The 14,142-nt window shown below is 38.0% G+C and overlaps 1 protein-coding gene across 1 annotated transcript in view; it reads left to right on the top strand.

Annotated features, from left to right (window-relative positions):
- The window catches only part of LRP2 (LDL receptor related protein 2), a 200,401-nt gene that overhangs the window by 78,282 nt on the left and 107,977 nt on the right, over window positions 1-14,142 (top strand). Inside the window, exons 14-22 of the mRNA XM_059704195.1 lie at window positions 813-1,015; window positions 2,710-2,850; window positions 3,440-3,643; window positions 5,216-5,408; window positions 7,396-7,521; window positions 8,316-8,446; window positions 11,258-11,395; window positions 11,905-12,186; window positions 13,477-13,719. Coding sequence (XP_059560178.1) covers window positions 813-1,015; window positions 2,710-2,850; window positions 3,440-3,643; window positions 5,216-5,408; window positions 7,396-7,521; window positions 8,316-8,446; window positions 11,258-11,395; window positions 11,905-12,186; window positions 13,477-13,719 — 1,661 coding nt within the window. The remainder of the gene's footprint in view (window positions 1-812; window positions 1,016-2,709; window positions 2,851-3,439; window positions 3,644-5,215; window positions 5,409-7,395; window positions 7,522-8,315; window positions 8,447-11,257; window positions 11,396-11,904; window positions 12,187-13,476; window positions 13,720-14,142) is intronic.

A 14,142-nucleotide genomic window follows, 5' to 3' on the forward strand; every position in this document is an offset into this window, starting at 1 on the left:
TTCTCCCCATTTAAATAACTCTGGACATGCTGTATGATCAATTGAGAGTTTCATCTAGCAGAGCCTTAGAGTGGTATAGCACTGTTTTTTGCTCTCACTAGAGCAGTGGTGGGGAACTTCCATCAGGCCTTCGGGCTGTACGAGGCTCGAGAAATCATTTGGTCTGCCCTGCCAAGGCTCTAGGGTGAGTTAATTAATATTTGACTAAACATAGCAGGCTAATTTTTAAGTTAATAATTTTGTATGGCCCTCGAATGATGTTATAAATATATCCAAATGGCCCCTGGCAGAAGAAAGGTTGCCCACCCCAGCACTAGATTGACACCAAGAATAGGTCTGAGTGTTTGCTGTTGGTTGAACTCTCGTACTCACTGACCTGCACTCTATTGCTGAGGAATGGTCAGTGGTCCAGTGTGAAGTCAATGTGGAAGGCATCCTCTACCATCTGATCCCTGTTACACTCTTTCACCTATGGATTTCAAAATGACATGTCACATCTTAGCCCTTTTCTATGTGGGGCAACCTTAAAAGAATGAAGAGCAAGTGTGAAAATAATGGTAATTTCTCAAAAAAAAAAAAATCTACAACAAGTTAGGATTGGGCCTGGAATTTAAGTTTCAAGGGTCTTTTCCAAGAGACATGACAATCCTTCTATCAAATGTAGATGGAAATATATCTATTTTATCTATAAATTCTATATATGCAACAAGACATTATTTAGCCTTTTATGCATTAGCTTGAACTAATTTGACTTTTAATCAAAACAAAGCAAAACAAACAAAAAATTGTATGCTATATATCTTTTGTAACAGGAAGACCGTGCTTCATGGAGGCTCACGCATTCCTCATCCCTTTGGCATAAGCTTGTTTGAAGATAGTGTATTCTTTACAGATTGGACAAAGATGGCTGTAATGAAGGCAAACAAGTTCACGGAGACCAACCCACAAGTGTACTACCAGTCTTCCCTGAGGCCCTTTGGAGTGACTGTTTTCCACTCCCTCAGGCAGCCCCATGGTAAGCCCCACGGCAGTAGACGCTGTTAGGCACTGGCCTTGGAAGAAAGGTGTTCTCAAAGCTATGAAGTTAATAATGGGGGATCTCATGAGATTTGGGTGGTATTCTCACATGTATGAATGGTTACCTAGAGAGTTAAATCTTCTGAAATTGACTCTGCGGGGAACTTAGAGATTAATTTAACAGATATTTATTGTCACTGTAATGTGCCAGATCCTGTCTAGATCCTGGGGTGATAGCGGGAAACAAACCAAACCAAAATAACTATCTTCATTCTACTGGGAGGAATCTTATAATTCAACCCTCTAATATTACAGTTGAGGAAACCGAGTCCCAGAAGAAGATAATGACATGCCTAAGTATTGTCAGAGCCATTTTCCCCTTCTGCCCTGTTGTACATGTAAGACACCTGTCCCTTGGTTTGCATTAGGTCTGACACAGGCAAATTGGATTTGGTGACTCTGGTCACTATGTAAGTAAAAAGAAATAAGTATTTGCTTGTATATCAATTAAAAGAAATATGAAAAATTAGATTATAATTATAGAAAGCTTAATATTAGTGAACAGTCATTCTGAGAATGACATTTCACTCAGAAACTCTTTGTGTTAAGTGACGGATCTCAAATCGCTCCTAAACCACAACTCTTGCCACTTTGAGTCAGATCCCACCTGGCTGAAGGAGAAAGACTATAATTAGGTTGATTTTTTTTTTAAAAAAAGAAACCATCTATTAGAACCAAAACATTCAGATGAATATCCTTCAATGTAGTCCTCCTTGAAAAACATACACTTCATATGAAAATGCATACTGTATCTGAAAACATTTCTGAAATTTCTATTTGGAATAGTCAGTGCATGAGCCCTTGACAAAATATATTGTCCAATTTTATCATTCAGCTTATTTCTGTTATTTGCTTCAGAGGGATATCTGGCTGCTGTTTTTCCAAATCAATCCACCTGAGATGATAGACTATTTTAAGGAATAAGTCAAAGGCCAAGAAGATAATTTCAGAAGCACATAAAACATTTTTAGCTGTGGCAGCACTGTGTACTGTGAGCTTCCCAAGGTCCCTGTGTTTGAGGGTGGTTTTTGGAAGTGTAAATGGGTTTGTGCTGCAAACTTGCATGGTTTTGGAGTCAGATCTGAATTTAGTATAGCTGGCGGGCCACCGAATAATCTTGGGCAAGTTGTTCTATCCTTTGGAGACTTGATTTCCTCTTCTGTGGAATTGGGGTACTGCTACTTACCTTTTAGAGTCATTGATTGTAAGTTGGTTTACTTACAGCGTAAGCATCCAGTGAATGATAGTTATACTAGTATCTTGTGAATGGTAAAATAACACGGTATTTTTTTTTTTTGGGGGGGGGGGAAGGAAGCAGTTATTTTCCAATCATTGAGGCTAGCAAACACAATTATTGGGGAAAAGGGACCTCCCAAATTATCCAGTTGCAGGAATCTTGTTTTGTTTGTTTGTTTGTTTGTTTTTGCCACCATTAGTTTGAGAGTGTGAAATCGAGAGGGCCAGTGCATCTACCTAGTAGAGGTGAGTATATATAGTAGCAACCCGTAGCAATGTCTTTGAATTTTAAACCCATTATTCTGTTTCACCTACAGGGCTCAAAAGTGGCTTCATGTGTCTGGGATAATTACACATTTCTAACTGAGATTTTACCCTGTGCATTTTTTCCTCCAGCCAGCAATCCTTGTGGAGATAACAATGGAGGCTGCGAACAGGTCTGTGTCCTCAGCCACAGAACCGACAATGACGGCCTGGGTTACCGCTGCAAATGCACCTTTGGCTTCAACCTGGATGTGGATGGCCACCGCTGTGTTGGTAAGAAATTGGTTTGGACTGTCTTTCTGGAAGGTGGCACAGGGTTATGTGCTGCTCTTGGACTCGGGCTATCTCGGCAGGCATCTCTCCCCTTTATTCACAGAGCTGTGTTTGAGCAACATGTCTATCTCTTGGGATTCACCTTTAATTCCACATCTAGGGTTTCCTGGGGTTCCTTTTCTCTTTTGTCTCCTTCCCAAAATCTTTGTCTACCTTTTTAACTCTGCTTTTGAAATCCCCTAGGATTTCATTTTGAGTTCTTTTTAAAAAAAATGATTTCAGAGAGGAAGAGAGAGATAGAAACATCATTGATGAGAGAGAATCATTGATCAGCTGCCTCCTGCACTCCCCTACTGGGGATCGAGCCCACAACCCAGGCATATGCCCCGACAGGGAATAGAACCATGACCTCCAGGTTCATAGGTCAATGGTCAACCACTGAGCCATGACAACTGGGCTGCAGGTTTATTTTTTATGTTTATTTCAGAAGTATAAGATGTGCTTTATGGATGTATAAGTAATTTGTATGGAATTCAGAGAGGGTAAGAATCATGCTGTGGCTGACCACGCTGTGTCCTTCCTCCTACAGCTGTTAAGCAATTCCTGATCTTTTCATCTGAAGTGGCTGTTCGAGGAATCCCATTCACCATCTCTACCCAGGAAGATGTCATAGTTCCAGTGACAGGAAATCCTTCTTTCTTCGTTGGAATTGATTTTGATGCCCAGGAGAAAACACTCTTTTTTTCAGACACATCAGTAGACATGATTTATAAACAAAAGATCGATGGCACAGGTGAGAATTCTGTTTTCAGTAATAATGCTAATAAATACAATTTGCTTAGGAGAATTTTGCGTTCACTTCTTAAGCAGGATCCTTTACTATAAGACCTTCAATCATGTCTTTGATTGCCATCTATGTTGGAATTATAAATCAGTGTGGGGAGACTTCTGATAGGGCATTTACTGAATGTTTTCCCCCTAACCTGGGGAATGAGGGCAAGGTCTGGGAAGGCTTCTTCTTGCAGGTGCTGATAAAAATCTCCACCCAAGCTTTCTGAGGTTCAGATTCACGATGCCAATTGCCTTTTGGGCATCCCACAACCACCTGAAAATCAATGTATCTACACAGACACCTTAATCGCATTTCTCACATACCTCCTGCCTCAGGAACATGACCACTTCACCTTTTCCATCCTCTCCCTATTCCTTCCACTCTTTTAGCTTCTCTCATTAACTCATAAACCTCCAGCCATGCTCTGGGACATGTGAAATTCTCTCTCTCTCTCTCTCTCCCTCCCTTCCCTCCCTCCCTCCCTCCCTCCCTCCCTCCCTGTCCTTGCTTTCTTATAGCCCCTCAATTCACCACTCTCTTTGGGACACTTCTCCACACTGTCAACTTGCCATATTCTCCATTCAGAGACTGTTTTCATACCATCCTGTGCATTCCTCCATCACAGCACCCATTACTATTTTATTTTTGCTTCTTGGATTAATTGCCTCCCTCCCTCTCTCTCCCACTTTATTATAAATACCTTGAAGACAGTGTCCCTACTTCTCTATGACTCAGTTTCCTCATCTGTACAATAGTATGTGGGCCAGTTCCTGGCTCAAAGTAAGTGCTCAATATAAGCTATTATGAGTAGTACTATTAGCAATATTGTGTTTTCTAAATCTATTCTGGTGGAATGTTTTACAATTTTCTGGAAAATGAGTGGAGAAAGCACAATGATTGGTTTTCCTACTTTGAAAGAAAGAGGTGAAATTTTTACCCTGATTTAGATTTTCTATGGTGAGAAAAGGGAAAAGAGGAGAAAAGGCATAAAAATTTCACAAAGAAGAAAGTGGTCTTTTTTTTCTTTTCTTTTCCCTGTACCTAGTTCTAATTTCCTTTCTGGTATTTTTGCTGGTCTTTTCCAAACTTGGCAACTCTGTGGCTATGAAAGGCTGTTGATGAGAGGGCTGGGCGGTCATACCGCAGAGATATCCCCCAGTCGTACCTGGCAGTGTCGGTTTATCAGAGCTGTCTGAGGGTGGTGTTTGTGTGCATGTGAACTCAGGTATCTCTTCTTCAGATGTTCTGCAATGAGAATTTTTTTTCCTCGAACAAGGGAGGAAACTCAAGTCATATCATTCCTGGTTCTATGTATCAGAATTATATCCATTCTTTGAGATCTAAACTTTTGGGTATGGATATATTCTAGGTTCATCTCATGTTGTAGCTCAGTTTTTTTTTGTTTTTTGTTAAAGAATTTTGAATGTTACTGAAATTGCTCCAACTCTGACATGAAATTTATATATGCAGTAGGAGGAAAATGTATGTCTAAAATATGCTTAGTTTAAACCATGTCCATATTTTAACTTACAGGAAGAGAAATTCTCACAGCTAACAGGGTGGAAAGTGTTGAAAGTTTGACTTTTGACTGGATTTCAAAGAATCTCTATTGGACAGACCTTTCTTATAGGAGCGTGAGTGTCATGAGACTAGCTGATAAATCGAGACGGGAAATAATCCGGAATTTAAATAACCCCCGATCAATCGTAGTTCATCCTATTGCTGGGTAAGCGTGTTCTTGTTTTCCTGAGAGCTTGAAACTGAATAGCTTTTAGAGTTAATGAAAAGTGATGTCATAGGGATTTGGCAAGTTCAGCAAATAAAAGATTAACTATATAAATTGAAATCACCTTAAATTTTATCCCTTTAAGTAATCACTTCATCTCCTTCAAAAAACTTTCTTAGTTTCAGCTTCCCTAGTCTTAATAGAAGTGGTTGTTTTTCTCCCACAATTGCAGGGGACCAAACAATGTGATACAGATTCATTAGGGAAGGAGTGAATATACAGCAGAACTAAGCAATCCCAGTTGAAAAGCCAAAGTTAAAAAAACCACCCTCCCCTTTAGTTATCTTGACTCTTATCTTTAGTCTATGTTCTCTTAACCCTTAATCTTTAGCTCCACCTCAGGGATTTTTTGGAGAAAAAGACAGCTCAGACAAAATTGGCCCCTTACTTTAAGACAGGGAGGTCCAGAATTCCAAGAAAACTCACCCAAGTTCACCTAATGCAGAGCAAGGAGCTGGTGGGGTGCCATAGGCCCCTGCTGGTACCTAGCATGGGTCTGGGTCTGCAAGATGGTCCTGGGTGGGACTGCTTGGAATCCTGCCACACTACACCACCATAAGACCACCCAAGTCCCAGCACCTGTTGTATTTGAATGGAACAACAGAAGAAAAAAAGACTGATAATTCACTAAAGCCTTGTTCACTTGGCACATAGTAAGCACTGTACATGTATAATGTCATCTAATCCAAAAGCTAGTTTGTGAGTGGGGTATATATAATGCCTGTTTTAGAGATAATTAATCTGAGGCTCAGAGAGATATAAAGTAACCTGCTCAGGAGCCCACACTTTAAAAAATATGTATGTTTTTAAAGATTTCAGAGAAGAAGGGAGAGGGAGAGGGAGAGGGGGAGGGGGAGGGGGGGAGAGAGAGAGAGAGAAACATCAGTGATAGGTTGTCTCCTGCACGCCTCCTACTGTGATCGAACCTGCAACCTGTGCGTGTGCCCTGACGGGAATTGTGGTTCATAGGTCAATGCTCAATCACGGTGAGGGTTCCACACTTTTTAATCAACAGGTAATATTTAAATTCCTTTTTGACTGGAAAGCCTGTGTCTAATAACTCTGTATGCTGTCTCTAGGATATTTTATATTTTAATTTTCTCCTTATGAAGTAAACATAAGAAAACCGATATTATTGATAAGAAATTTTATTACCCTATAGACTAGAGAGTTAAATTGTTGATTTTTGAATGAATTTATGTTAAACTAAATTTTTAGCATTTGGTTTTGAAAAGCTGTTACATTCCTTTCTTAATGACTCCATTTAAATAATATGAAATCATATTTCAGAAAAGACTAATTTTAATTCCTAAGGCTCTTATGAAAGAAAAAACCTCCCCTCCCCCACCCAAAACTTACCTTTTTGCTGCTCCTTAGAATAAAAAGAGATGTTCTGAGTAAGATAATATTTAAGAGTCATTTTCATTAGGGATGAAATGCTTGCCTACAAATTAATCTATTCCTCGTGGAAGGTGACTGAAGAGTGGTGTAGTGGATCCAGGATGTTAAATCCAGAGAGAAAATCATTTTCTTGCTCACAGCTTATTATTTCATTTGAACAACATGGAATATTTAAAATGTAACTTAAATTTGTGTCTTTAAAAAAAATATACTTGATGACATAATTGTAGGTCCTATGTCTGGTACAGTGGCTCTGCTCTGGATGTCCATTTCATGTTATTTGTCTTTGTGGATTTGGTGATATATTGAAAACTGAACCTTTAATTAAGAATTAGATCAGTTGTATACTAAATATGCTTAATAAACAGATACTTGCCCCCCTCTCCCCATGGAAGCCTAATAGCATATAAAGAAAATGAAATTATCTGCAGCAAGTCCCTGGAGAATCTGTGCTTGTGCTAAATCTTTCTAAGGTATGTAATATGTCCCAGTGTTAACATCTTTGATTTATCACTGCTTTTTCTAGGTATATATTCTTCACTGATTGGTTCCGTCCTGCTAAAATTATGAGAGCGTGGGGTGATGGATCTAACCTTTTGCCTATAGTAAATACTACTCTTGGGTGGCCCAATGGATTGGCCATTGATTGGGGGTAAGTAGGAATCATCCCAAATTACTGAGTTCCCAAGCCCGCCCCTATGCCCACCAGAGCCTCTCAGCCCACAGTTCCTTTCAAGGTGCACAAATTTGTGCACTGCGTCCCTAGTAACAACATAAAAGACACCAGTTTCTGCTGGGACAAAAACTACCACATTCATGAATATTCTGAGGAAATTGCTAAAGGAGCAGAATGATATGACCTTGTAGAAGGTCAGTATGGAGGAGATAAGGCCTAAACCTCATTAGAAGTAGGATAGGGATTTGATGAAATGGAGGTCATGTGTAATTGTTAGAGGGAGCATCTTGAGGCTAGGAAATCTTTGGTGTCAATCAAATGTATATTTGTCTATATTTACTCTGGGAGAACTTTTGAAGTAGATATAGTTCTCAAAAAATTGATGATCTATTTAGGAATATAGGAAAAAGTGACAGGATAAATAAGCTTACAGATATGCCAAAGTAGTTTATAGGAGAAAAAAGGGAATAAAGGTATTTAACTTTTCAAACATAATTAGCTACCAATATTTTTCTTCATTTATTTATTTAACAAGGAGAAAAATTCCTAACTCGACAACATTTCAAGTTTTCTAAGACACTTAATTGAAAATCACTACATAAAAGTAGCTATATCTTTTTTTTGGGGGGGGGATGCATAAAACTTGAATTTTATTGAGTATAATTTATTTTAAAAATGTTTATTAAATGTGTCAATGGAACATACTGTTTTTGAATACCCTCATTTGCTATTTTCTGGATAACAACTAACTAAATACTTTATTATTTTAGTGCTTTACGATTGTACTGGGTAGATGCCTTATTTGATAAAATTGAGCACAGCACCTTTGATGGTTTAGACAGACGAGTCCTGGGCCATATACAGCAGATGACACATCCATTTGGACTTACCGTCTTTCAAGGTATGTTCTGAAGTGATGAAAGTGTGTGCTGCTTTTATCCTTCCAAGTTGTAATAGCAGACTCGCCCTCATTTAGCCATCTCACAATTCTGGTAAATCTCACTTTAGAATACAAAAATGAAAATGCTGCTATTATGTATAGACAAAATGCTTGTTTTTTTGATCGAATAGTTCACTTTTAGAGTATATTTCTTGTTTAAGATACTGTTAGATAATAATATCGACAACTTGTATGGGTATAGCACATTATAGAATACACATATTATACAATTTAACATACCAAGTACTTTATTATATAAGTATTAAACAAAGAAATAGTAAATTACGGCCTTCATCATTTTGAAGAATAAAACAGTAACAGCTGTAGTAACACTGTATCATTTCATTCTCTGATGGTTGCAAGAACCTCTTCAGAATTTTTGTGGAAAAACTATTATATATATTCATCAACTGTATACTCACTGAATAACTGAAGCTTTTTTGTCACAGTATTGGGTAACATCATCTTTGTTATATAGAAATGTTAACAGTGATCACACTAATGTATCAGTTTTCCTTCTCTCAGCTTTCCTCTTTTTTTCTTCTTTTTTAACATATTTATTCTTGAAAGTATTGCATATGTCCCCTTTATTTCCCCCCTTTGACCCTCTTTTTTTAAAAATAACTTTTTGTGTGTTTTGGTTTTTGTTAACCTTCACCCAAGGATATTTTTCCCATTGATTTTTAGAGAGAGTGGAAGGGAGGGAGGGAGGGGTAAAGAGAGAGAGGGAGAAACACCGATGTAAGAGACACATTGATTGGTTGCCTTCTGCATGCAGGATCGAACCTGCAACCTAGGTACGTGCCCTTGACTGGGAATCGAACCCATGACCCTTCCATGCAGGGGCCAGTGCTCTAACCACTGAGAACACTAGCCAGGGCTCAACTCCACTCTCGAGTGTAGTAGGCATGCAATTTTGAGTTGAGTTGCTGGGAATAAGAATGTAGCTTGGCACATAAAACTGGAGATTTATTTAGTCTTGAAGACATGGTTCCGTGAATAATTGCATAGCTTCAACAGCCAGGCCAAGAGGGTGAGGAGAGACTAAAATCTACCCCAGTTTTGTTTGACAAATCATAAGTAGTCTAGTTTGGGGGGTGCCCTTTTGTGATCAACCAAAGGCCTTACCCATAATGCTAGTTGTGTCCCTGGTTGAAACCTCCTACTCTGAATAATTAGCTCAGTGCTTTAAAAAAAGCTAGACACAGACTATAAATCAAAGACTTTCTCACATGCATATAGTGTGGAATGAATAGCTAGTAAATATATTGCGTAGTCCATCCTGCTGTCTGTTTATCTGCGGAGGAGTGCATGGTATTTAAAAGTATTTAAGCAATGCTTTTATGAGATTTTTGATGAGTCAATTATATTCACCCCCTCCATAGATTCACTCCCTTTTCAATAATGATATTTGCTGTCACACAGGAACACTATGAAAACGTTAAATTTTATCTGCTCTTTGCTGGAATGTTCTGGGATTGAATAAAAATGCAGTTGCAGTGACTTTTGGTTTCATCAGTGTGAAAAAAATTTTTTGAGTGCAAACCCATGAGAGCACAGCATTCTCAAAATAATAATAATAGTAACAACATCAACAACAATAATAATAATAATAATAGTTTCTTCCAACATTGCCCTTTATCGGGACTGTCTTATGGAAATTTCTTTTATTGTGCAACTCTGGAAATTATACATCTTTCTAACAAAGGCTAGATTTGCTTGATGGTCACACCACACAGGACTGAAAGGTTTATTGGATTTCTTGTGTATTTAAGTGTAGTAAAATTCCTTCATGAGTGGGGGACTGAGATTGCCAGGCAGCCTAGATAATATTTAGTGAGTCCAGGGACTGATGAGTCATCGATTAGACCATAGATAAGGAAAAAGGTCTAATGATAAAATTTGGGTCATCTCAGTCATTATCTGGTTAGTTGGAATTTTTAGTTAGTTATGCTGTTGTTAAAGAGAAAATCCACTTTGACTTAATTCTTGTTAGAAACTATCACAATGTGTATGTTTACTTTTCTGCTTTGGTAGTGTAAAGTGAGTATGATTAAATTTTTGATGTTAAGAATCTTACATGATTTTTATCTTACTATTTTGAGTTTCTTGGAACATGAATGTGGTTGTAAGTATAGGCACACTTCTGTGGATAATTTTATTGACCCCCAAACATATCTTGAAAGTTCCTTTTTGGGCTAGATCTGTACTTTTCTTTTTCAACAGTTTTTATTAAAACTGAGTGTAAAATGTTTTTTTTTAAATATATTGTCATTAAGACATGGGATATGGAATTTTTGAACTGGAAGGAAGCTTAGAGATGACTTATAGTCTATTGCCTTAGTTTTCAAAGGAAAATGAGCCTTCACACAGTTCAGTATTTGCCCAGTAGCACTGATCAGGTTCGTCCTTTAGCTGGATAAGAACTCAGTCTTATGGGGCACCCTCCAGTGTTCTCTAGAAGAATCCTGAGGTTTCTTAATGTTTTACTTACACTCATGGAAGCCTAAATCTAACTGCTATTAAATGCCATCACAATGCTCCATCCGTGTCTGCCTGAATAGGAACCCTAGGGCTAATAGATACACAGGCTCATGAAGAGTCCTTTTTAGAGAGAAACAAGTCATGGAAAATGACTACTCACACATATTACAGGTATTTATGGGAGAAGCTTCTGACATTTGCAAGAAGCATTACAAACCTATTGCATATTTTTAAGTGATTTAAAAGTGAGCTGTGACAAAAATACTAATCACCCGTGTTTCTTCTTAGACTATGTATTTTTTACTGACTGGAGACTGGGTGCTATTGTCCGAGTCAGGAAAACGGATGGTGGAGAGATGACCGTTATCCGAAGTGGCATCAGTAATATAATGCATGTGAAATCATATGATGACAGCATCCAGATTGGTGAGTGAGGCTGCCACGCTCTTTTCTATGGATGTATTTAATACAGTAGATCCTTTTTTTCTTTAAGTACTTATTGCTTAATATAGATATTGATAGTTTTATATTCCTATCACCCAGATAGTTTCATGCTGTAAGACTTAAAAAAATCTCTGTTCAGGAATTACAGATGTGTCCTCATTCCCCCCCCCCCCCATTAACCCCCACCCTCCCCCCGCCAACTCATGCTCTCATTTGTAATTCCTTAACTAATAAAGAATTTAAAGATAAAAAAAAATATCTCTGTTCAACTCTGCTAATTCTAAGAGTGTTGCTGGAAGAAATACATTTTAGCACTTTTCTGTTTTCATATTGAATGTTATGTTTGGCATGCTGATTTCCAAGAGGAAGGTACTTTTAGATATTGGGCCTGAAAAGTTTTCTTTCCCATTTGTTTTTCTTCACAAACTATACCTGTGATCAACCTAATGGACATGTGATGAACTCGCTATCTCTGGACATTGCTTTTTCAGGTTCTAACTATTGTAATCGACCCACCCACCCAAATGGGGACTGCAGCCACTTCTGCTTCCCGGTGCCAAATTTCCAGCGGGTGTGTGGCTGTCCCTATGGAATGAGCCTGACTTCTAATCACTTGACGTGCGTGGAAGACCCTTCCCACGAACCGCCCTTGGAGCAATGTGGCTCCTTTTCCTTCCCGTGTAACAATGGCAGATGTGTGCCCAGCTACTACCGCTGTGATGGCATTGATGACTGTCATGATAACAGCGATGAGCACCTATGTGGCACGTCAAGTAAGTAGCTTATAGGCTGGAGATAATTTCTGGGATGAATAGAAAGAAGCGGGCTGGACAAGAAAACATGGGGTATCTCTAAGGGAAAAAGTATTTTGAAAGATTTCAAATTTTAGGAAGCTGAACAATAAATATCATTCAGAGATAATGTTGCAAATGATTTCTCACATTGATTTGGACCGCCTTCAGTAAAATATATTTGTTTGACATTGGCTGTTGGGCCAATGCAGAGTTTTCACATGTTGTCAAGCTTCTCAAAAAGTCAAATAAAAACGAACTAAAGATAGAATCTTTAGTGTCTGAGATAATGTTATCACAGAATAGGTACTTATACTAATAGCTTTTGAAAATCTCATGGGCTGTATTCCACCCTCCCCTCCTTTGGTTTAAAATGAATTAGGAATGAAATGGTGCTCTTTATTTCTGTATTTTTCTTTTTATGGTAACCTAGTTTATAAATTTTGGAGCTTAATAAATGGTATTAAAAAATACAAAAGTATTCCATTAAAAAATAAAAGATAGTGGACTGTTGAAATCTCAGAAATTTCTACCAAAGTGAGATTAATAGTAATAATAACTTGTGTCTTTTTAGAGAAAAAGAAGAGTGACATTTGAAAAATGAACATGCCCATTTTTCTGAAATTTCTAAAATCTTCTTCCTTTTGTGTATTATTTTCCTCTTTCTAAAGGTGCAGATTTTTACTGGAACATTTTATTAATTTGCATTTTTCACATGATACACTGTCAAGCTTTCTGTAGTCTGAGATTTGTGTGTGTGTGTGTGTGTGTGTTCCATAAACAATCTTTATTTTACATATTTTTGGCTTTCTTCTTCAACACCATGCAATGTGTACACCGAATTTGAAATTGTTACTGGAGGAAATACTTTTAAAAGTAAGGGGAAGGCGTTAAAGTCACACTTTATGCTTTAATCCTGGGCAGATTCCTAAATCTCTCATAGCCTCAGTTTCCTCATCTGTAAAATGCAAATAATTATGTGTACATCACTGTATTCTTGTAAGGATTAAGAGAGAGAAAAAAGCATAAAGCATGTAGAAAAGTGCCTGGAATATGATCATTGCTAAGTAAATGCCAGATGATGATGATGATGATGAGGAGGAGGAGGAGGAGGAGGGAAAGGAGAAGGAACATTTGAATGATGCACATTTCTCCTTATTTTGCATAATGTTCCTATTGAAAAAGGAGAAGAATTGGGCCTTTACAAGGCAAGAACTCATATAAAAGACTGTAAGATCAAGTGTCTTCATGATCAATTTGTTTCTGTTATAGATAATTCCTGTTCACCGTCAGCGTTCACCTGTGACCTCGGAGGAGAGTGCATCCCTGGACACTGGCGCTGTGACAAGCACAGTGACTGTGTGGATGGCAGTGATGAGAAGAACTGCCCCACCCATGAACTCACCTCCTGCCCTGCATCTTACTTCACCTGTGATAATCACCTCTGCATCTCCTTCAACTGGGTCTGTGACACAGATAATGATTGTGGGGATGGATCTGATGAGAAGCACTGCAGTAAGTTTTGAATGGATTTCTCTTGGTTGATTGATCATCCTAGTAAATAGATTTAAACCATCAGTAGGCCTTGCATACTTTCCTCTAAGGCTCACACAATTTCCACTGTATCTTAGCTACTGTTATTCTATCTGTCGATCCTTGTATTAAAAGGCTTTAGAGCAAAGATATGGGAGGCTTACACTCCTCCCAAATATTGAGTTTTTTTGGAAGCAAAACGAGGACTATCTCTGATGTCTAATACCCAGATAGAAACTGAAAAAGATCTCTCAACTAACTATTCAGATATTTAAAACAAATTTCTTTTTCCCCCTAAATCATATAAATATATCCAGATATTTTACTCTTGTTTTTCTTTTCATTTGATACTGAAGAAGGCAATAGAATATAGAGGCACAGAACATTTAAATTACCACTAATCTT

This window comes from Myotis daubentonii, chromosome 7 (assembly GCF_963259705.1).
Source record: "Myotis daubentonii chromosome 7, mMyoDau2.1, whole genome shotgun sequence".
Lineage (NCBI taxonomy): Eukaryota > Metazoa > Chordata > Mammalia > Chiroptera > Vespertilionidae > Myotis > Myotis daubentonii.